The sequence below is a fragment of the Vanessa atalanta genome, chromosome 7, assembly GCF_905147765.1.
Source record: "Vanessa atalanta chromosome 7, ilVanAtal1.2, whole genome shotgun sequence".
Taxonomy (NCBI): domain Eukaryota; kingdom Metazoa; phylum Arthropoda; class Insecta; order Lepidoptera; family Nymphalidae; genus Vanessa; species Vanessa atalanta.
In genome coordinates, this window is record NC_061877.1 from 13,450,863 (window position 1) to 13,476,676 (window position 25,814).

At 34.6% G+C, this 25,814-nt stretch overlaps 2 protein-coding genes across 3 annotated transcripts; one reads left to right on the forward strand and one right to left on the reverse strand.

The window, feature by feature from the left end:
- Window positions 1-596: 596 nt before the first annotated feature.
- LOC125065215 (larval/pupal cuticle protein H1C-like) lies at window positions 597-25,254 on the reverse strand. Of its 2 annotated transcripts, XM_047672719.1 has the most exons (5): window positions 25,206-25,254; window positions 24,283-24,937; window positions 13,480-13,486; window positions 10,508-10,513; window positions 597-606 (listed from the first exon to the last, which is right to left on the reverse strand). In XM_047672719.1, the coding sequence occupies exons 1-2, from the start codon at window positions 25,215-25,217 to the stop codon at window positions 24,290-24,292; spliced, it is 660 nt and encodes a 219-aa protein (XP_047528675.1). In that variant the 5' UTR covers window positions 25,218-25,254; the 3' UTR covers window positions 597-606; window positions 10,508-10,513; window positions 13,480-13,486; window positions 24,283-24,289. The 2 variants fall into 2 exon arrangements, with proteins under 2 accessions (XP_047528675.1, XP_047528674.1); XM_047672718.1 differs by lacking the exons at window positions 597-606; window positions 10,508-10,513; window positions 13,480-13,486 and having other exon boundaries at window positions 24,200-24,937.
- On the forward strand, window positions 19,591-20,610 carry LOC125065216 (larval/pupal cuticle protein H1C-like). Its single transcript, XM_047672720.1, has 2 exons — window positions 19,591-19,604; window positions 19,873-20,610. The coding sequence occupies exons 1-2, from the start codon at window positions 19,593-19,595 to the stop codon at window positions 20,518-20,520; spliced, it is 660 nt and encodes a 219-aa protein (XP_047528676.1). The 5' UTR covers window positions 19,591-19,592; the 3' UTR covers window positions 20,521-20,610.
- Window positions 25,255-25,814: the final 560 nt, after the last annotated feature.

Sequence of the window (25,814 nt, forward strand, 5' to 3'; positions counted from 1 at the left end):
TGTCTTAAGAACAGAGGTGATTTTACAGCTTTTAAACTCACTCGTCACATAGTCTACCGCAAAACAGCAATGTTTATAATATTTACTCGTAGGATTGTAGCGGCCCCGTTTAAGGGTTAGGTGTACCAGTGTATTTACAGGTACAATAGATGTAACATCTTAGTTTCCAAGGTAAATGACGCGTTACCAATATAAGGAATGGTTAATATTCCTTACAGTGACCACTTACCAGGTGCATATTCATAAAAAACAAAAATAACAGTTTCAATGGATAGAAAATTAAAAGTTTATATAAAGAAACCAATGATATTTTTGGTAGTTTCGCCCAAGACGTAAGTGATCATAACGATACAAAAACGTATGTACTGACTGATGTACAAGACATCTTTTTTATCTTTGTAAAATATATTTTATTTTCGTTAAATTAAAGAGACGAGTCCTTGGTTATAATTTATTCCGTTCACATTATCTGCTTAATGTTTTCTCATAATATAATTATGCGTTATTATTTTCTACATTTGTTCGTAGTCAACACAGTGCATTATATATTTAATACTTTAAATAAAAGGACTTCGGCAGACTTTTTACGGTTAAAAACACACGCTCCTCGGGAATGGTTTTGTTAGTAGATTGGTTTCCACCTTACATGTTATTGAGAAGCTGTAAATAAATCACTTTATCAAGCTTTTGTAGTTCTATACTATAGTTCTGTCAGAAATAACATGTCTTCAATGAAAGTAACTAATCTAAATGATTATTAACGATTCCGCGTCAACCAATTCAAAATATCTTCGCTATTTCTAGATTTCGTACAAATGTATCCTATATGTATATGATATGTATGACCCTATATGTGAGTAGTTACAAGGATATCGCTTCTTATGACATTGATATTTACAGCCATAACAACAATAGTTTTAAGAAAAATTAGATTAGTGTTTCAAGTTTTATTTCTTTTTCTAAGGACTGACATAGGCATAATTTTTTTAATTCACCCTTCTAGGTGTTAAATTTGGGGATGAAGAGTTGTGTACAAGTTTTCTGTTTTAAAAATAATAGTGTACAAGCGGGTACGTGGGCTACTGAATGTTTCAAAATTCTCTTATAAGAAATAAAAATACACTGTGACACATTTATAAAAAACTAATATTTAGGTTTCTTAATACAAACAAGAAGCAGTAATTGCAGAGTTTTATTTTAAACATGGTCCGGATGGAGGGACGTGGACTCTGAATAAACGAACTAATCTAATTGTTAAACAGTAATGTGTAAATTAATTTATTAAACATTATAAAATGATTTGAACGTTTTGTCAACTCTTAATGTCATCCTAAATTGATTTATATGAGGACGGATTTTAGATACTATGAGGTTTCCTCTGTTTTTAAAGATAAATATTTTAATAATTATTATTTTAAATGTTCTACAATTATAATAAATAATATAAGAGCATTTTTTTGTGTTGTAGTCCAACAGTAGCCACTGCTCAGACTCTGCACAGACTCACATTGCTTTTTTTTTATAGCATTGGTTGGCGGACGAGCATATGGGCCACATGATGGTAAGTGGTCACCACCGCCCGTAGACAAAGGTGCTGTAAGAAATATTAACCATTCCTATGCGCCACCAACCTTGGGAACTAAGATGTTATGTCCCTTGTGCCTGTGATTACACTGGCTCACTCACCCTTCTAACCGGAACACAACAATACAGTGTACTGTTATTTGGCGGTAGAATATCTGATGAGTGGGTGGTACCTACCCAGACGGGCTTGCACAAAGCCCTACCAGCAAGTAAATTATATATTTTTATGTATGTATGTGCTATGTGTTTTTATGTATGTGCTTCCTACTAATTTATATATTTTTATGTATACTTTAAATATATGGATAATTATTATAAAATGGCCTGAACGTAAATATTGTACGAATGTAATGGATATTTGCGACAAGCCGAATAAGACGAGGAAGAAGTCACAGTAACAGTAAAATATAATCATTCGTGAAACGATATAAACCTTTACATATACATACTAGCACACACAAATACCTACACATTTGTTATGTGTTATACATAAAAAGTTAAGCACAATCATCGTTATAAAAAGAAGAATCGAATCATAGGTTAATTTTATTAAACGCTATGTCCCTTGGTTTTAAATCTGTCTTCGAAAATATTCATTTAAATTACATGCTGTAAAGGCCCATATTGATCTATATTAAATGCACAATGTATTTAAGGTACTTAATTGGATAAAGAATAATGCTGTATTGATTAAAATCGCTTCGAAATTAAGCCATTATTTCTCGTAAAAAGTAAAGGACCAAAAATTATTGTTGTGGCTATCCATAAGAAATAGACATATACCACTGCGGATTTTTTTGAAGACCCTTTTAAAAGACGCAAAAAATGTGTTTATTTTCGACATCACTTAAAAACCTCTAAAATTATCAGTGTTTCTCGACTATATTATGCATGTATTATACATATAAATCTAATTCTTGAATCTATCTATTAAAAAAATCTCACCAAAATCCGTTCTGTAATTTTAAAGATCTAAACATACATAGGGCCAGACAGCGGTAAGCGACTTTGTTTTATACTATAAACTTATTGCACTAAATGTTTCTCTTTAGTTAAAATGTTGGAGCTGCGGTTTTATTTTAATACAATTCAAAAAGTAAAATATAAATAAAATATTTTTATTGAATTGAATTATTAACTCCTGAGTTTATTGCCAGTTTTTCTCGGTATATTCTTCTTCATTCTTCTTCTTCGTATCGTTGGTGGTTTTACATTTAATGGAATAATAATATAAAATGATGATTTACAAGAGCCTATTTAATCAAACGATATTTAGATTGTGAGTGTACTTGGATGTTGTTGCCAAGAAATTACAACTACAAGTCACGGTGTAATTAAAATATAGTTGTCCGATGTCTCTTAATATTCCGCTTTGCTAATTATTTTTGTAGTATATAATGTACTTAGGAGTTTAGTTTAGTTTCCCTAGGAGTAGTCGTGCAAAAGGCTTAATTAAAAGTATAACACCTCGCCTTATTGCCTCCGCTGGTGACGGCAGGGCTGGTTTGTTCTTTGCCCAGAGGATCGGAATTGCGCTTCAACGGGGAAATGCAGCATTTTTGCCACTAATCCACGCGGTCAAGATTTATACAGTAACTATTTTGAATTCATATTTGTATATATTTAAGGACTTCATTGTTAATAATTCTTATGTAAATCATATGCAATTTATTATATCGTTAGTCTTTGTATATAATATATTTTCGAAGTATAAAGAATGGTTTAATTTATGAAATTTTAAATTATACAAAATATCCGATAGGCCGATGAAAATAAATTAGCCCTCGGATAGAAACAGCGCGGAGTAGGGTGTCGGGTTGCGGACAGAGGAAGGGATGAATACTCATGAATAATAAATAATAATATTTTAGTAGAGGCCTCGTAAACGATTTAAGATGAGTCTATTGGACGATAAAACGAATGATTTAATATCGTGAATACATGAAACATGAAATCAGATCGGTGTCGGGGTTATCGTGATAATTATTGAAAAATTAATTTGCTCTGATGTGATTGGAATTAAGAATCCATGAGACCCAATGGTCAGAACATGTGAATCTTAAGGAAACAATGCAGCTTCAAACACGGTAATTACTGAGTTTTCATGTGCTTAATTTGTGTTTATAATTAAACTCGTGGTCGAATAGGTTCTAAGCCGTTGAAAATAATGTAAAATTAAAAATCTGTTACTGAAAAACAAAACTATTAAAAGAATTGGATATTCGCAAATGAAATCTAAAAAACACGTGGTCTGAACGGAACCACTCTAGAAACATTGTCGGTGGTAAAATAATTGTCTCGATGGAAGTGAGATTTATAGACGCGAGTCGTTGTTACAGAGATTCCTGAAACGCGCTTTTGTTGTGTTCGATATAACGAATGAAAGGAAGTGAATATAATTGCAGAAAAGTAAAAACAAAATTTCCACGTAAATCGTGAATATTTGCAATTTCATTGTAAATATCCTTTGTTTATAAGAAAAACCACTTCGAATATTTTACAAATATTCAACCGAGCAAAATGTTCCAGTGAGAATATTGAATACAAGCTTCTGTACGCAGTTTTGTTCGCATATATATCGCAATTTCAAACCCTAGTATACCCTCTTAAGATGTCGAACATTTCGATAAACTCAATTTGAATATTCGAAGAGCCTTTTCACCGCCTTTAAGGCATTTTAAAGTAATATGAAAATTTAATGTTGAGAGTTTTTGTAGATATATTGTTTTTTTTTGTTACTGACGGTGGGAAGAGAACAAAACCTGAAAGAAGTAAATTTTAGTCCTTAAAATTGGAATGGTAATAGAACAAGAATAATAAAAAAAAAAAAAATAATAGAATAGCCGCAAGGGCAACTTGTTTATCGGAGGTAGTTTTGGGGTCTGTTACGTAGCGGATAAGCTTCATGGGCGTTGTCTGAAGTGGTGGTATAGCCATCTCGCGCGCCGACTTGACTATGTTGGGAGAGAGTGCCTTGATATGTTTGTACCTGGAAGTAGGAAGCGATGGGTGGATATCGTGAAGCAGGACATGAGAGTCAATGGACTTACACAGCATTCCCTGGCAATAGTTGGGATTAATAAATGTCAGGAAGAAGAAGAAGTAAAAATGAGATCTGGATAAAACAGGCATTGCCGGTACAGACTTACTACTAACAATTACGATTATTTCGAATTGCAGAAAAAATAAGCAAAACAGTCAAACAGATTTTCATTTTCCTTTGTGTAACGAACCATAACATGACAAAGTATCTTACTGAAATTACAATCTCACCCAAGATTGCGGGTTGTTTAAACTCGGACAAGAAACACTGAATTTTCATGTGCTTTTGGTATATATTCTAAATTATAGTATAATTCTAGCAGATTTAAACCCCAATATTCAAGGTTTCATAGCGAGATTCTCGAACGGTTGCCAAGCGACGTGGATTGATAATAATAATAATTTACACCCAGAAGGTTTTATACATGGAGTGATAGCGACGCGATGCAAAATAATTTGTAAAGCTACAGCAACAACACGTGTACAACCAAGCGAGAAAACTATAACAAAGAGACTTCCCGGTCGTCCCGCAGGTGTTGCCGTTGCTTTACAGACGCGATAGTACGGGTTCGTTGGTTCGATTTGTTAATTAATTATTTGTGTAATTCAATAATGATGAAGTTGTAAAGTAATTATAATTTATGTGTCATGTAAATAGTCGTAATGCAGAACTACCGCTTGGTTTCTACAGATCAGAATAGAGACACTTTTAATCCTAAGAGTCGACCAACTTAAGCACTTGCATTCATTATGACACTAAGTTCTAAATTCCTCAAGTACTCCAGATTATTTTAGTTAACTAACGCTGCGTATACATTAAAGTTAAATTTATAATCAAAGAAACCAGTATCGCTACCAATTTAGTGAGAAGCCCTTTAAATAATAAATAGAAGCGTTTGGGTATCTCATTGTGACAGAATGCTATGTAAACGAACGTATACATTATTTTTCTCAAGTTGTCGTAAACGAGTAAACAAAGATATAGTCTGATTCGATTTGTTGAGCGCGGACCGGGTTTGCGAGAATACGTTTGATCTGCGTCCGCCTGATTAATATTAATAAATCAACAGAGAACTTTGTTTATTAGCGAGAATATGGTGAAAATATTTTCTTTTTGATATTATTTATATCACATTAAAGTAACAAAACCATTTTTTCTTTGATCATATTAATGGAAATTTCCCATTCTGTATTTTTTTTATACACGTTACTCCAAACTGTGCGTTTAATAATTCGAAACAATTATTGATTTATGAGCGTGGTTTGTATTTTTCGCGGTAAAGGGACGGAGAGGAATCATTAACTATTACATATAACTGGATCTGAGATGGGTATTTTCATCAACCAAAATTGGTTGAGTGTTTGCATCAAAAAACTGCTAAGTGCGTTGTACTAGTAGCGGGTGTTATATAGTTGAAAAATAATGTTACTGGTGGTAGAACTGTATTGCCCGACTGATTAAACAAAAATGGTGGTACCACTTAACAACAGTTGTTGGCACTGTGTGATCGGTTTTACTTTTTTTTCAAAAAGTAGTATCAGCAGATTAAATTGACACGTGACTCTTTAATTCTAAGTTCCACCGAATATATATTTTAAATCCGAATATAAAATTGGTTCACAATCAAATATCGAATGTCGAAGAATTCACACAGAAAAGCGTCTGCGTTGAAATCGATGCGAGTTTACATTTACGACATCAATAAAAAATATTGCAACAATACACATTTATTAAATCGCATGTCAGTATTCCTATAGGAATCGTTACGTTTAAAAACATTCATCCACAAACTCGTAGCGTTCAAAGAAATTTCACTTAAATAAATAAAATTCTATAACATTTTCAATCAACGAACATACAAAGAACAATGAGCTGACGACTCGTACAGACCGATATGAAAAAAAAGAGCATTTCTTTAAGTTCTGATTTAATAAATGTTTCGTAGCCGCAACTTTCGCCCGTCCACGCTCGCGTTGCCAAGATCTCATTTCGTTTCGTTATCATCTGCTACTCGGAGCGCAAAATTGTTGTGTTAATAAATAACCCGACAACAAACTGGATTGTTTACTCGTTTATTTTACCTACCTTTTCTTTCGTTGCCAATTTTCACGAGGAAATAGCTTTTTCATTACATCCGTCCCTGTCAAGACAAATGTATTTATATTATTTACCGTTTAACGAATACCGAGACTCTGTTAATTGTATCCCTAACATTATAGCATTATGCTTTTTAATTTTGAGTAACAATCATTTCTACGTTTATGTGTAAGTATATTTTGAAAAAAACGCAAATTTGAACACGTAATCGTCGCTTAAGATGCATGTATTCTAATCACTGGGCCATCGGGTTTTTTGGAATACTATAACAAAGTTCAGAATAAAGATATTTCTCTTGTGTTGGTCTTTTGTCAAGACAAGCACAACTGAGTCTTAATGCGTTTAATCTGTGTGTATAATTCATCTCGCGCTCTGCGAGCGAGGAAACCTGCATGTGTCGGGTGGAATAGCATTATAGTAGGTTGACTTATAGTCGAACTTCTGACAACTAGCAATCAAAGTTTGAAATTTGTTTAAAATATTGAAAATGTATAGTGATTCTGAAATAGAAATATTAATGTTTGTGCGCTATCCCTCGTTTTAGGAACATTATGTTGACAGTAAATAGATGAATATAAATTTGTCCGGTGGTTACTTTACATGTTGGTCAGTCGTGTAACATGCAATATACTTTTTAATGTCATATACATTGGTTCTTTGATATGAATAGTTCCTCATATAACCAATAATCTACCAACCGTGGGAACTAAAATAATGTCCCTAGTGCCTATATTTATACTGGCTCACTCACTCTTCAAACTGAAACACAAAAATACTAAGTATTGCTGTTTGGCGGTAGAATATTTGCTGATAGGATGGTACCCTGACGGGCTCGTACAAAGTGGATACTTGTTTTAAATTGTTATAATAATAACAAAAGACACTTCGAAGTCATAAATTAACTTTTTTTATTATGTTTGGTCTAGTAGTTAGCTTGTAAAGCCGTGATAATAATTTTTTGGATTCAAATCTCCAGTCAAGCCAATAAAACGTTATTAAGACTCTCTGTTAAGTAATTCACGGTAGCGGCCCTGAGTTTCAAAGTTCCTGTCTTGACAATCGCCGTTGATGAATTTGGTTAGGGAGACATTAAAATAATACTATTATATACTTGAAATGTTAATAATTTCATGGAATAACGGCGGCCAGATCTATTTTTATTTAAACCATGTATTCAGTATAATGAACATTCCAATACACTACACAATTTTGTTGATCGCAGTGGAATTTGGTACGACCGAGTGCAATTTATCATTTACTCTTATAAAATATTAAATTTCCAATACTAATTGCTCTTATGAGAAGTTTATTAGCGAGAACGATTGATGAGCTTGCCCCAAAGATAAACCACGCCCAAATATATTTAAAGCAATATAAACCTTGCGCGTTAATCGTTTAGACATAAATTCCAATACACCGGATGAAGGATTCCAATTCATCATCAATTTTATACCAAAGTGAGCTTTATTAAAATATGAATAAGGGCTTTAGTGAATTGTAAATAAGACGGTAACACTCCCAATACTCATACGTCAGAGAGTGACGTGTACTTTATTCATCCAATTAGCTACTCCAATTAATTCTTTGTAAAATGTCACAATTATATTTTTACATCGTTTTAAAACATTAATAACGTGTATCAAGTTCCCGGCGAACGAGATAAGTATGTTCTAATTTATATAATAACTAGCGACCCGCCCCGGCTTCGCACGGATGCAATGCTGTTACTAAATATACTACAGAATGTCTTTCACAGTTCTTCGGCCATTAAACAATATAAATCGCTATGTCCCTGCTTTTTAAATCTGTAATATCTTCGCAATTATTAATTTAAATAACATGCTGTAAAGGGCCATATAATTAAATAAGGATTAATGATAAAAAATGGTTAATGTGGGCTATCCCTAAGAGATAGACATATACCATTGCGGATTTTTTGGTGAAATTTTGAGGTGCACAATACTGTGGTACATTATTTTGATCTATCTCGTAGGGTTCATCCAGCGTTCGCAATGTAATGTGTTTATTTACGATATCACTTCAGGAAACTCTAAAATTATCAGTGTTTCTCTACTATATTGTGCATGTATTATACATATAAACCTTCCTCTTGAATCAATCTGTCTAGTAAATAGTAAGTTAGTAATTTTAATGATCAAAGCACACACAGGGATAGAGAGCGGTGAGCGACTTTGTTTTATACTACATCATTAGATGACGAGTGTAATTTATTAACATCGAACAAGGCAATGATTTATGTAATGTTAGCGTTGTCTAATGTCCATTCTTATATTCAAGTAACGATTAGATTTTCTTACGGATGGTAATTGTCTACGGGGCGTAATTCGCCTCAGAAGTACTTTGTAAAACGTTAGCTTGAATAGAATATTTCTATTATGATTTTAAATTTTATTATTGATTAAAAAACTTGATCTTAATATGAATTGTTTTAATGTAGTCTTGAATATTTAATTCTCTCCCCGTTATTCGACCTTCCAAAAGTTACCAACGGTCGCCATAAAAACCCTTATATCTATCGATAGCATCTAAGAGCTCCTTAATTAAATCCTTCTATTCCAGACCACTTCGCTCTCGAAACTAACTTAGTCTTGAAAACAGTACGTGTTGCCAAAGTTACGAGTAATTGTTACTGGCAGAAAAAGTTATCCCACAGTAGAGAGATTTGATAGTAACTCTGTAATCACGAAGTAACTTTAGGTGTTACGGTTTTCACTAAATGTAAACTTATTTGACAAAGTAATGTCGCGAATGGGAAAGGCGGTGTTGTTTTAAATAATATTATTGTCACTCCACACACTTTGAGTCGAGATGGCTCAGTGGTCATACCTCAACCGATGATTTCGGGTTCAAGCCCAGGCAAGTATGACTGAATTTCATATGTTTAATTTATGTTTATAATTCATCTAGTGCACAGCGGTGAAGGAAAACATCCTGGTGAAACCTGCATGTGTCCAATTTCAACGAAATTCTGCCACATGCGTATTCCACCAACCCGCATTGGAGATAATATTTTTAAGTATGTAATTACAAGCTGTTTTGAATCTTTTATAAGATTAAATTGTGTGTAGGGTATTTACAACGTGTCCACAACGTGTTAGAAATGCAGATTCTAACGAGATAAACCAACCAAAAATTCATTTGTATATACTAATTTTAGGTTTTATATTAGGTATATAATTTATTTCTACCAATAGAAATAGATTAATCATGTGATTCATGTATAATTTGTGTTTGTGAGTGTATTTGGCGGTTTAATGTTCATCAACATTATTTAATTTACGACCCGCGAAGCGGACGTTAGCTTGTTAAATATATTGCGCTTTAAATGCTATTGAACAAGATTAAAAAACTAAAATTCTGCTACTAAAATAATGATATCTTATTACATATAACAAATAATATATTTTTGGTATATAGCTACACCAAATTTATAACATTTGTCGTTATTTTGTTGTCGTGCTCAGAGCTGCAAGTCGTAGACACGACGTTAGATTTAATATGAGATCCCGAAGCCTATTTGACTGACTGAGGCTGACTCGTAATTTGTTAAAATATCGCAATCTCCCATGCATTAAAACGTATTAAAAAAATAGTGATTTTCAGGAGAGAGATTTTTAACTTTCATCTTTGCACTGCTCAGTCACCAAATACAGTTTGTGATTCATTTAGGAACACAGCACTGATTGTAGGTTTGAGAGTATAATAAGGCTTTTTCATAGAATACAAAATCATATTTTAGTAAAAATGGGTAAAAATTAAAACTTACGACTTTATTCTTGTTGTCACAAGGTCTTTACTTTAATATGAACCGACACATATTATAATCGTTAGTTATAGTTACGACGTATAATCCACAAACATCGCCCACAAAGTCGTAACTTCTGTGTTGAAACGTTTTGCGTCGGACATTTGTCATTTTTAAAAGATAAACAGTTTCTTGTATTTTTTTATTTTTAAGCAACGTAGTAGTATTTTGTTCTTTCTACCGTGACTCACTTAAGCGCGCTCTAATAGATCAACACAAATCGTCAAAATATGATAAGACTATTAGCGAGTTAAAATCTCGTTAATTAGAGGAAATATGAAACTATGATTTCCTTGGGTATATAGTATTTATATAATATAACATTATAGTACTAAAGTTGCAAAGACGATAGACTAGCACCATAATAGATATATTCTCGATAAAAATAAGTTCCTCGTATTGATTTAATGTTGTTTTTGTTTTCGCGCGAGGATTCACGGTCGGTGCGCGAAATATCAGAAAAGTTATAAACATACAAAGGTGAGAACTTGATTTGATAAGACGTCAACAATTTCTACGTTAATAGTAGTTACCTAAACATCTGTCAAACTAAAACATGGACACTTAAATTAATAAATATAAATTATTGTAAGATAAATAACAATTGTTGAAAAATAGTGAAATCCCGCTGTGGTTTTGTTGTCTCAAAAACGGGGGGATCAACTCATTCGATTGAATTTATGCTTATTACCTCAGAATTCCTTTATTTATAAAACCAATATTTGAAACTTTTTTTTATTTTTAAAGATATATATATGTATGTACTTCCAGATGAATTTATTATAATTTAAAGCCAGTCCTGATAATGGGATTATTGAAAAATACAGAAAACCCAAATATGATGGGCATACATATAATGTTTTTGGTATTTTTACTAACAATTTATTCAGTGATTAAACCATTTGCATTGCATTGCGTTCAGTATAATTGGAATTAAGAACCGATTTTATTTTTTATTTATTTTAAGGACCACTAGTAGCTACTACATGTTTTAATGACAAATGTAACACAATTAAATGAAAATAGTTAACATGTGAAGCTTTTTAAAGTAGCCACAACAATTAAAATATTTGTTTTAAAAATACATTAACACATAATTATAGCAACATTAGTAGAAAGATTTAAAAAAAAAAAAAAAGTTAAAATTGATAAAAATTAAAGACATAATAGAAGCGATGACAAAGACCACAGATGGCCAACGAAGTTTGTTTATATTTCTCATGTTTTATTTTCTTAACCACTGGTAGATTTTTTTGACAATCTATAAGCAAGAATAATGCTAAGAATAATATTTAACAAATATTTAACTGTCGATGGGTTGCGTTTCAGCCGTGTTGACTATTCCGCCTCCAAAGCCACCCCATTGCAACCCATCTATAAAAGCCGACTAAGGCAATTATTGTTAAGCGTATCTATCAATTATCAAACACGTAAGTGCCTTAAACCTAATGGTTACGGAAAACTAATGCACCAGTAACATAATTTCCAAGTGTTAAATAAATGTAACTATAATAAACGGATATATCTCGAAATGTATAAAAAGATTCTATGTAACCGAACATTCGCTAACACATTTAAGGTAAGTAACGAAAGTTCCTATTCTAGTTTAGGTGAGTTTGCTCCGTGATTAAGAGTCCGAGATAGAAGCCATGAGGAATACTTATACAGACGTGGGGTCGAGGCCGGGACGGTACGGCAGCTTGTAAACACAACTAAAATAAATAAAACAGCTTCGTCACTTCTTCATAGACCAAAGTCCCGCTATATCAATCAACCAACGTTTGGCGGTATACGAATCAAGGGAGAAAAGAAAAAAATCTTTCGTTACTTTCCAATTAACTGTGTAAATTAATGGTCGCACATTTGAAGAGGTTGGGTGAAAAGGCTGCATTGAGGCTGTGTTTTTGGAGACATGCTGCAAGTATTCGTTTTGCACGACTCTCTAAGTGGGTCACGGGCGGGATGCCAAATCACACACGTTCAGTATTGTGTGAAGGTCGTTCTTGTACCACGCGAGCATATTGCTGAAACACCTAAATTAAACACAAGAAATCAGTATAATGTCAATTGATTTTGCGTTTTTTCAAAATTAAAACTTAATAAATACAGTGCTAAAATATGACTCAGTAAACTATTCATAATAACTAATAAACTATAATTCATATTAAGTAGACAATAAAAAATACATGACGTATGTTTTAAAACGTACTTGCAATAGTATTTTACATATTCGTATACGGTTTACATAAAAACAATTAAATTGTCAAAGTACCGCTGTGGCAAATATTACATTTATAGATATAATACTAACTAAAACACTGAATCAAAATATTTTTGCAAAGTAATAAATTTAACTGGACTTCAAAAATGTACTTATCTTTATCGATATCAATCTCCTAAACCCTCCCGCTCGGGTTTTGGGGAGGGTTGTCTCCCCGGAATAGTAATTACGCGATCGGCCTGCTCGAAGAGCAATAAAACGTATTTATTTACCCGTCACCATCGAGTTTGAGCACGGGTGCGACATGTGTATTATCAAATTCATAAATTACGCTTCATAAATTTACTAACATAAGTTTATAATTTAAATGTGCGTCATAAGCTGTATATTTTATGTAAATATTTGGCTAATACGTGCGTTGCTACGGTAGTTGATCTCAAAGACTAACCAAGCACGTACGAGATATGTGTGTGTGTATGTGTGTACATCAACGCAAGTGCATTCTCTACGTAATCCTCGCACTCTCACCATCTGATGGGATCAGATGGCCGAGGTAGATCTGGCACAAGTACAGCTTAACGTGCGTTCCGATGTACGCGATAGTAACACTTCAAAATGCCTATCTCCGGGCTGCTACTGTGAGTTTGGAAAAAACCAACTCATTCTTTGTGTTGATCAGACGTTGGATTTAAGCCCACAGCCGCGGACTCTTTAGCTGTAGGAGTGATAAATATATTAGACATTAACAATCCAAATCGAATATGCAAAACAACCTGCCTATAGCGGATGTGGAGGTTAGTGTTCCGAAATTATTTGCATTAAAAACCTTCAAAATTCTATTGCATTATACTGTTAATTAAATACAAAAATAGGTCAACTTTGTTTTGCGGGTTGCGTTGAAATGTTGTCTTAAACTGTCGGCACAGGGGAAAGCAAAGTCATCATAGTGAGAAAGTGACAGATAGGGCCGGTGGGAAATTCAGTAATTAGACATCGCGGTCGCTATCCTTGATTGCGACTCGGTGCGTATTGTAAAGAGCCTTTATGTCGCTTAAACTGGGACATAAGAATTTACCTAATACCTTAGCTATGTATAAAGAAAGTAAAATCATACTCGCAAATCGCTTAAATAGATAATTCTACATAGTATAAAACAAAGTGGCTATCAGCTGTCTGTCTGTACCTATGTATGTTTAGATCTTTAAAACTAAGCAATGGATTGAGATGCGTTTTTTTTTAATAGATAGAATTAGTCAAGAGAAAGGTTTATATGTAAAAACACGCATAATATAGTAGTGGAACAGTGATTATTTTTGAGGATTATATTGTGAAGAGAATAAGAGTGGAGTCGTTATTGTTTATTTTACTTTAATTACTTTTTGGACAATTTTATTTAAGGTATATTCATTATATAATTTTCATGTTATTTTTAACTTTAATATTAAGTTAATTACAGTGATATAGCCATTGTATTTTTATTTTGCACGATGTAACCACTAACTACTTACCCGTATCTACTGTAAACTCATATAATTTGTTTTATTCTGTTGTCGGGTCGATTAAATATCTTCCAATAATCTTACAATAGTAGCGGTATTATTTTATTTGAACAACATTAGTTTCAAATAATACAGGATCTCATATTGGCCTGTCTCACTTTATATCTTGTGCGCTATGTTCCGAACGTAAATCCCGACGTTGGCGAAAATAAATACGCCAATTTTCATCCAGTAAATATAAAATGGCTGCCGCTTTGCCAACGATTTCGGGATTTTAGCTTTTGTTTCGCATTCCTTGCATTTAAGATAAAATTACTAGACGGCATCGATCGTTTATCTCCCTCTTTCTGATTGTCAAACCAACTCGTGAGTTATCGTCACTGTTATATATGTATAACCTAATTGGATGGCGGTTACATCGACGGACCGTCGTAAAGTCGAGTAAGTATCACATCAGTTATTTGCAAAACTGCTTCCAAAACTTGTATCGTTGCTGTTTGAAAGTTGAGCGAGCCAATGTAAGTATTATTACAATCACAGGCAGCGAGACAGGATGTCTAATATGTCATGGTTGGCGTAGTTAGTAGGCGAATTGTAAGTGTGGAAGGTTATTTATGTGCTCATAGTAGCATAAGGAATGGTACAATAACTACAAATCATCAGGTGACCCATTGACCATTTAGCAGTTGCTTTCTTTTCATTTTTAACGGATGAAAAAAGTTTTTACCCAAACATGTAACCTAACAATTGGCAAATGGGCCTCCTGATAGTAAGTGGTCACCACCGCCAAAATCAAAAATTACAATTTTTACTTAAGTAGGCTATTTTATTACAAGCACTTTTGAATTGCTATTTTACAAACTATATTCAGTAAAGCTACCACCGGTTCGGAATGTAGATTCTACTGAAAAGAACCGGCAAGAAACTTAGCTTTTTATCATTTATATAATTATGTATTGAATAATATGCTTTTTTTATTAATGTTTGTTTTCATGTGATTTCAATTTATGAATCGGCAAAGTTAAAAATATCCCATAGATAGTGACACTGTGAGAAATATTAATTGTTCGTTACATCGCCAATGCGCTGCCATGGGAACCTTTAGCCCTGTAGTTACACTGGCTCGCCCTTCAAACCGGAGTAGAGCAATATTAAGTATAGCTGTATGTCGGTAGAATACTTGATGAGCGACCGATGAGTCGGCGCGACCCAAACGGGTTCGATCAAACCCTAACAACAAGTACATTTTCGATTTCAATTATGATCGCTAATTCCCAAGATTACTGAAGCGATATCATGTTTATTCATTACGCGGTCTCAGATAAACTGATTCAAAAACTTTATAATTAAAAACATTAAAGAAAAAACAGTTTCTGATAGCATTTAGAGATTCTAATCATGAAACGTCTTTCAAACTCAATAAGGCAATCAGGCGGCTTACAAGCTCACAAATTCTCTTAGAATCATTTCAGTTGTTAAGAATTCCTTTAAACTTTTCCAGTCGTATTTGCATGACTTCAGACTTCATGTTCAGGAAGAGGAAAATAAATTTAAAATCTTACCAAAGATTATTTTCCGTTAAGAAACTAAATCTAAATAAATATTAAAAATACTGAAGGTCTTCAATAAATTGAATTCAGCCAACACCTTATGCTAAGGAGTGCTCGTTACTCTATGAAAATTAGTTATGCGATTAAGAATCTGCAATGTTGTGAATGATGTAGACCAATGTCATGGCGGTCAATCTCAAAGAGGACCAGCCAACTACGCAGGACATAATATAGTTCACAAGTATGTGCACTCATGCGTAAACTCACTCATATGTAAACACAGGTGCACTCTCTATTCAGTCACATTCATAATCCGATGGGACAGCTATTCCGACACAAACAAAAGAAGTTCAGGCTCAGAACCAATGACTTCTGAAGTGATTTCCAAGACAGAAAAACCCAATAGCTGTTTATCGTCCCGGCTTATGCTTCTTACATTGAAATTGTAATGTCAACTAACCTTGTGCCTGTAATACACCATACCATGTCACTAATTAAAAGGATACAAGAGGGGGTATGAAACAATATTGCTCTTATTTCGTTTCGTACGGATAAATTCAGTTCTAAGTCAAAAATAAAACATTGTAAGGAAAACTTCATTATATTTCCAATGGCTCTGTTTGATCAAAAACATCAAAGCAGAAAATATTTCGATGGAAAATATCGGGGAATGTCCTCTATTCTTAACATATTATTAATCAAGAAAACGAGAAGTGTGCTCAGCAAGAACGTTTTTGATAGGTACTTTACAACGTTTATTTATTTTTTTACTTATATACTTAAATATGTCATAAATGACAAATATAACATAAAAACTTTGGATGATGCTTAATGTCAATATTTTTTTTTATTGTTACAGCTAGTTATATGGCCGCCCGTTTCGCAGCGAACAATTGTTTTCGTTGTATATATTTTGGAAACATATATTGTATTCGTTTTTGTTGCTTCACTCCGTGCGCTAGCCCGCAAAGATTTAAATTCTATATTCCACTGGTAAAAATCCTACTTTTGGTCATAACTCATTTAATAACATTTCATTCCATTGAAAACAAATAAATGCTTTGCTCAAAATTTAAAAGTATAAAATAATTACCATTTCTAAAATATAATACTTATAGATTATTACCACTCGCTTACATTATCGAAACAACATAACGATATTTGTCGATTGAATAATTGATGAGTGCTAGCCATCCAGGCGAGTTTGCGCAGTTCCCTTCTACTGGTGAGCACACAAGAGAGTACATTAATATTTTTAGAATAATAGAATGTTTTTGTCTTTGTTGATAAAACAATATGACAATAGGTATTCTGTCAGCGTAATGTGGGACGACACAAGCAAAGCAAATTGCCAGCAATTATGATGGAACTTTCCTGATTCTAGTGAATAATAAATGTGAGCCATTACAACCAAGGTAACAATGGGTGGCGTAAGTGCTGGAGCTCGTGAATGTGTTTGTCTTATTTGGTTTTGGATTTCAAATAAAGACAAAATTGATTTATAATTACAAAAATAGTTTCGTTTTAAGACTTATATATTACCTTGCACCAGAAAAACTTCTGTTTCCTAAATGTATGCGATTCATTCAAATATTTCATATAATTTAATTTTAATATTCAAATTTATAGGTTGATCTTATCAAGAGTATTTGCGTCATATATCGTAACATACCGTAGTGTTTTTGTATGAACTAATCAAAAAACACTTTGATAATATAAACTTCTCACAAAATTAAAATATTAAAAGAATACTACTTACAAGTGGCACTAGTTCTTAGAAAAAGAACAAACTTAAACTCACCGACGGCTGAGACTACGATCGTAAACAATAAACATATTTATTTTTATTTCGTCTTATAATCTCTTCTGACGCATTGTCCATGTTTTTGGTTTATCTTCCCATTGGTTGGAACGGAGAATGGAGTTTGATAGTGTAACGTGCCGGCATATTTTTATTTGGGACAGCCACAAAATCTATTTTTTTGCAGTCGAACTTTCAGTTTGTCTTATTCTTGTTTAGGTATTTTTTTATTTTTGGGTTGTTGTTAGTTGATCTTAGAGGAATTTTGGATTCCTAGTCAAATAGTGATGTCGACCAACCTGTTCGTAAAGGGGTTATTTCGATTATGGTTTGCCAAGGTAAGGTTATAGCCCAGAATCTCTTTGGTAGTCGCCGTTTCTGTTTCTATTCGTCATCGATGCAACTGCACGGGTAGTTTTTTAAACATACATTTTATGAGAATTACCGTCTTATAAACGAGTCCCTGTGCCTCATTTACTGTATGATGTTGGTTCTCTATTGCCGTAATCTCACCATTAATAATAACATTTAAAGGATATGTCAAGATAACATACCACCGTTACTCGGGTTTCAGCATTATATGCGTAACATACGAATGCGCTCTTCGGAATACCACCGGCCAAAGTTAAGTTTAAAGTTTTAAAAAGAAAAAGTGAAAACGTCACTTATTATTAAAAGATAGATATTATGATATCCATTGCTGATATCTCGGTACATATTGGTTTATTAGTTAATGCCAATTAAAATGTAAAGATTTTTTTTTCGAAAAAAACTCACCATCTCCTCGGGTTGTATAAGTTGGCGTTGTTTACAATACCTTACTCGGTACTTAGACGCACTTTATAAAACTGTTGGTCGTACGCCAGATCTATTTCTCTCTTGTGTAGTTTGCCGTCTCATCCGAATATTATATGTGTGCATAGTTTAGACCATAAACGCCCATAATCCGGAAGTCACACGTCAACCTGATTTTGCTGTCATTTAGCATGAATCCGGAAAGAAACACAAATGGTTATTATTAATATGTCATACTATTATGATATGCTGATATTAAAACGAGTATGTCACTTCCGCATACAAGGCACCTTGTACATTTAAATAGGTCTCTTGCATGAATAAGCTTTTTTTCAAAATAAATGATGTAAGTAGTAGATTTGATTTACATTTATGTTTGAAAGAGAAGGCATGATCGTGCCTTCTCTGTCGTGTTTCAATTACAGCAATTATCTGTGTATTATCGCTAATTACGCGAACTGCCGGATCACAGTGTGGATTATGTTATAATTGTATGTCCCGTGTTATTACCCCGATAATTAAATGACTACTATTAATATTAAGTGTTATTAGGGAAGGTTATTAGAATTCGAAAATAAGTAGCAATATTAAACGATTAACAGGGCAGGCCTTTGATCATATTATATATTTAAATATATATATAATCATATATATGTACATTTATATGCATAAAGAACATTACATTTACACTCTACTAGACTCCTAAGGGCACAAATTTGAATTCGAGGAATCATTGAGTTTAATTTGTATTTATAATTATTTTAATGCTAAGCAGTGGAAACTGAGTTTTTCTAGTTCTAGTCTATTTTGCCAGTTCTATGGGCAACTATTATGGTTTGTCGCAAATCTAATTATTTTTAATAAAATATATATTTAATCAATGCTAACAACAATCTAAAATTAATTTATTAAGTGATAAGAAAGTTAATACTTCATCGTCCAGTCCGAAAATATCAGAAATGAAAAAGTAACTGACATTGGCCGCATTCTTATTGAACACAACCGGTCCGCGGCGCTGTGATTTGTCAAATAGCTTCCTGACTCCCTCAATGCCCTTGGTATTGGCTAGTTACTGGTATGAGTTCCGTTTTGCGTCAAAACTGAGCAAGTATAAAAGCTGTCTGGAAGCTAGCAAAATCAATCAGTAGCTTTCGAGCAGTCTAACAGAAGTGCACGATGAGATTTCTGGTGGGTTCATACATTTCTTCTATTAAATGTTGCATGTGGCCCGTTTCGAAAACAATGCCGCCTAAAGAAACTTAATAATAAGTCCACGCTACAAGGAGGGCAAAGTAAAAAAAAAATCCTCTATTGCATGTACCAAAATCCATCAAAGTCGTATATCTGTGGATCAAGAGACTTTCGCTTTGTCGTTAAGACCAAATAACCTGTTTTGTTTTTTCCAAACTTATCATATTTTCTTAGAAGATTCTAATTTGATAACAATTATTTTCAGATTGTTACCGTCGCCATCTTCGCTTGCGCCGCAGCTGCGCCATCTGGCGCTCTGCTCTCCACATCTTACTCCAGTGGTATCATCAACCAAGGAGCACCATGGGCCGTCGCTCGCGCTGCACCCTTGGCCATTGCTGCAGCCCCATTGGCTGTAGCTCACGCTGCCCCTGTAGCCGTACCTACCATCTCCTCTGGTGATATTCAGGCTGCTGCAATCGACGCTCACGTTGAAGCCGCCGACCACGCCCGCGCAGCTGTCGATACCGTACGCCAGATAAACGATCAAGCCGCTGAAATCCAAGGCAGAGCCATCAACGCCGCTGAGGACCACGCCTGGCAAGCGGTGAACGCTGCTCAGACCGCTGCTGCTCAAATTAACGGCGCCGCTGCGAACGCATCTCCCACCATCGCTCGCCAGATCGCTGGTCCGGTGGCTCCCATCGTAGCCGCACCTGTCGCTGCGTACGCCGCTCCCATCTTCGCTGCACCAGCTTTCGCCGCTCGCGCTATTGCTGCCCCTCTTGTGGCAGCGCACGGTGTCGCCCCCGTCTACGCTGGCAGCCAATCAGTGTCCACTCAGTCCCTTTCCCAGACTCATCCAATCCCATTCGCCCATGCACCTGTCGCATACGCAGCCCACGCGTGGTAAACTGATCGTAGCCAAATTTTACATTAGATTATAGATTTATGAAAATTGTACAGACGAGACGAAGAAGAGCGAATAAAAATATGATGTTTATCAATTTATTTCTTTTTAAGATGTTTTTAAGTAAAAGTCCAATCTTCAACACGGCGTCAGATTAAAAGTAATCGCAATTGTAGTAGTTATTAACACCACGAGTTGTTATTACTCTTAACAAATTTGATGTTAATTTATACTCAGCATTGCACGGATTTAAAAATAAATACTCTTACATTATAATACAAAACAGTCACAGTAAACTGTTCAAAAATGGCATATATAGTCATATATTTTTTTTCACACGATTGATCCGAAAACCTTGCTTTTCTAGGTGGTAAACAAGAAAATATCACAAATGTAATTCCATCGGGAGTCGGTTAGAAGTTATGATGTGTTTGCGGTATGCGAGTAATATTGGATTCGCTTCGCGGCGGCGGCGTGTATGAGTGATCTCGTCTTCAGCTGATGCACGCTTATTACACGCGTCACGTCAAGTGACGTTTACCGCGACATTAATTTCGTAAGCGTCACCCTCCACGATAAATGTTTACCAGACTTGATATGAGTTGAGTAATAAAGGTCGTATTTGATTTATTCCTTTAATTAAGGTAGTTTGTCTGGTTTTGTAGAAATATGTGAATTTACAGAATAGAGTTAATTGTCCGCGGAGCTAACAGGTTTTGTTCTTTACGAACTCGACCTCTCGAAAGCAATGAACGAGTTCTTTATTTCGCATTAAACTTTCCTTTCACCTCCCGTGTCTAAGTAAAGTTTGTAATTGAATACTTTTACCTCAAATTGAAACGAGTGCTTCAACTTCTATGTAATGTTTTCAACATTCGATTTTTACGAAGATGAATTATAACGAATGTTATGTTGTTTAGAACGGTCTTATGTTTTATTTTTTAATTGCACTTTCGATGTTATTTTACCCATAAAGGTTTATTTATTTAATTACTTATTTATAGAATTAAAAATATCCGCACTGCCTCGTTGGTAAGGTGTCCTTCACATGATAAACTAAAACTAATAATAATATAAATAATTTCTTATCTTGTTGTATAAAGGCGTCACGTGAAACTATCCTTATGGACGGTAATTTGTTACAAAGGCTGTCACGGCGAATAAGGAGTTCTGAGTATCAAGTTGCTACTTTGTCCTGCGAATCACATAAAGTATTATAATCATATTCAAGTAAGATCTTATTGTTGGTGTGACGAATCGTATACGCCACATAAGCATGCTAGCCTATGACCGTTCGAAACTATAATCTAAATTAATATGAAACTTGTTTGGGACTGTATGGAAATGAGATTAATAGTTTTGCGTAAATGCGATGTAAACTAACAATCGTGTCCGTTTATAATATTAGTATCATTTGATACGTAAGGTTATAATCATTTACTGACTGGTTTTTTTTAAATATATGAGATGTGTGCACCTAGTTTTAAATTTGTTTTCGTCGTTTTGTTTGGTTTGGTTTAATGCTCGATATGCTTGAAAACTAGTGGCAATATAACTTCTGACTCGCCAGTGAATTTGTAAACTTTAATTAAGTAAGAGAACTTATTACTTCCGTGGAGAGACCACTAGAGTTGTAAGATATTATTTAAAAAGATACAACAAATAAGTAGCATTTGTTCACAATACAATATCCAAATACGAAATGATATAACAAGCTAGCGGCCTTGTGGTATTTCTTTAATCATCTACTTTTGTGAAACATTTCACACGAATTTTCATTAAAACGCAATGAGAACAGGCCATTGTTTCATAAAATAGCTACGTTCCAACGGCCGCCTGACAGTGACAAGAAAAAATGGGCATGATAACGAGCTTTGTGAGAGTGCCAGCGCCCGCATCACCCTTCACCGCGATGAGGCCGAGACCGCGAGGAACTGCTCAAACAGATCTGCGATTGTGAGATTGTACTCTCTGGAAGCAAATTAACAATCTCTATTTAAAACGATTCTCGATGTGAAGCAAGTTTTATTATATAAAAGTGTGTTTGGTATGATTACTTAGTCGTCGACAAAATAAATAATGAAAAACGTATTAAGCAATCTGGATTAACGGCAATCGGTGCTTTTACTTTTGGTGAAGTATTTACAAATTCCTAACTGATATTTTCAGACAGAAAAACCTAATAACATTCGTACACCGCACACCGCACACACACCATAACTTCTAACAGACTTCAGATGAAATAACGTTTGTAATATTTCCTTGCAAAATATAGAAAAACAAAATTAAATTACTTGACTGATTCGTTGATAGTGGCTTGCTTGCCAAGCTTTGGCTATTTTGTATAACATTGTAAGAGTAATTTATTTAAATCCATGTAATACTAACCTAGAATGAATATCCAAATTGTTAAGGGTAACAACAAATTAAATCAAAGTCCTTTATTCAATATAGAAGCATCACACTCACTTATGGATTGTCAAATTAAACACTACCATCGTTTCGGAAAAGAAAGTACCCTGACCTGAGAAGAACCGGCGAAAGAATTATAATTTTTTTGTCAATTTATTATTAACCAATATTCAATTTGAAAAGAAATAGCCAGAACGCGATCGATTCATTTCCAATGTGTACTATCGGCCATAAACTAATTACTTGTATTTATAACCTCTCGTAAACAAGCGTTCTTTAACCTTTTTTTTATTTGGCAACAGAGGCATTTTGAACGCTTTCTGGGATCCTGTTGTAGAACCGTATACTTTGCCTCACAAAAGAACTACTGATTCTATGCAGTCGAGCAACAGGAGTAACATGTTTTTATTTGTTCCTTGTACCAATACTACGAGTATTACATTTTCTCATAAAATCATTAATACTTTTCCTTACACACTTAACATTACAAAATATATATTGAGAAGCAACACATAAAATCTTGATTTCTTCAAATATATACCACAATGATTCTTTGGCTCCTAAAAAGGTAACTGTAATATCAACAACAATCAACATTGGTATATAATCAATTTTTTTAATTTTTTAGTCTACTCCAAGAAATTCATCGATTCTTCATTGCACATTTGGTGTACTAAATTTTACAATCTTTTTTTTTTATTATTTAGCCTAAGGTTATTTACGCTCAACCAGTGCACTTGTGTTGTTATAAAATATTATAATTGCAACTACTTTCAGTTTTAGCGCCGTATCTGAAAAAAACCTACTCACTTAAAAAATGTTAAAAAGAAATAAATTGACAAACTTAAAATTTTTATTTGCCGCCGCGGAGCGTATCCAATACTACTCGCATACCGCAAACACATCATAACTTCTAACCGACTCCCGATGGAATTACATTTGTGATATTTTCTTGTTTACCACCTAGAAAAGCAAGGTTTTCGGATCATTCGTGTGCCACAATAAATATAAAATATTAAGGGATGCGAATGCCGCGTTGTTCAAGAAAATATATGCCATTTTTGAAAAGTTTACTGTGACTATTTTATATTATATTGTAAGAGTATTTTTTTTAATCCGTGCAATGCTGACTATAAATTAACATCAAATTTGTTAAGAGTAATAATAACTCGTGGTGTTAATAACTACTACAATTGCGATTACTTTTAATCTGACGCCGTGTTGAAGATTGGACTTTTACTTAAAAACATCTTAAAAAGAAATAAATTGATAAACTTCATATTTTTATTCGCTCATCTTCGTCTCGTCTGTACAATTTTCATAAATCTATAATCTAATGTAAAATTTGGCTACGATCAGTTTACCACGAGTGGGCAGCGTATGCGACAGGTGCATGGGCGAATGGGATTGGATGAGTCTGGGAAAGGGACTGAGTGGATACAGATTGGCTGCCAGCGTAGACGGGGGCGACACCGTGCGCTCCCACAAGAGGGGCAGCAATAGTGCGAGCGGCGAAAGCTGGTGCAGCGAAGATGGGAGCGGCGTACGCAGCGACAGGTGCGGCTACGACGGGAGCCACCGGACCAGCGATCTGGCGAGCGATGGTGGGAGATGCGTTCGCAGCGGCGCCGTCAATTTGAGCAGCAGCGGTCTGAGCAGCGTTCACCGCTTGCCAGGCGTGGTCCTCAGCGGCGTTGATGGCTCTGCCTTGGATTTCAGCGGCTTGATCGTTTATCTGGCGTACGGTATCGACAGCTGCGCGGGCGTGGTCGGCGGCTTCAACGTGAGCGTCGATTGCAGCAGCCTGAATATCACCAGAGGAGATGGTAGGTACGGCTACAGGGGCAGCGTGAGCTACCGCCAATGGGGCTGCAGCAATGGCCAAGGGTGCAGCGCGAGCGACGGCCCATGGTGCTCCTTGGTTGATGATACCACTGGAGTAAGATGTGGCCAGCAGAGCGCCAGATGGCGCAGCTGCGGCGCAAGCGAAGATGGCGACGGTAACAATCTGAAAATAAATGTTATCAAATTAGAATCTACTAAGAAAATATAATAAGCTTGGAAAAAACAAAACAGGTTATTTGGTCTTAACGACAAAGCGAAAGTCTCTTGATCCACAGATATACGACTTTGATGGATTTTGGTACATGCAATAGAGGATTTTTTTTTTACTTTGCCCTCCTTGTAGCGTGGACTTATTATTAAGTTTCTTTAGGCAGCATTGTTTTCGAAACGGGCCACATGCAACATTTAATAGAAGAAATGTATGAACCCACCAGAAATCTCATCGTGCACTTCTGTTAGACTGCTCGAAAGCTACTGATTGATTTTGCTAGCTTCCAGACAGCTTTTATACTTGTTCAGTTTTGACGCAAAACGGAACTCATACCAGTAACTAGCCAATACCAAGGGCATTGAGGGAGTCAGGAAGCTTTTTGACAAATCACAGCGCCACGGACCGGTTGTGTTATTATATGTGCCGTGTTTTACTTACTAACTTTTACTTTATATTTAAGCGGTGTGGTGTCGAGACGGGTACTTAGAGAATAAAATGATGGATGTATCCCTACTATTGTGATATAATTATAGCTACCATCGCTTAATTATAATACAAGGGCTTTCTTGTGTTTGCGATGGGAGTGTCGTGTCGTGATGAATGATCCATTCAAACTCAGCGTCTCAAACAAGCACAAGAAGTTAAAACTTAATACAAACTAATTTATAAACATCATTAAGTTAATTATTATTTTTATTTTTTTCAATGTTTATTTAGTTGAAGTATTTGGTTTTTAATAGCATTAGTAATTGAAATTCAAAAATCAATTTATAAATATGTCATATTTTTACATTCAATGTGATATGTAAATGTCAATGTAAGTTATTAC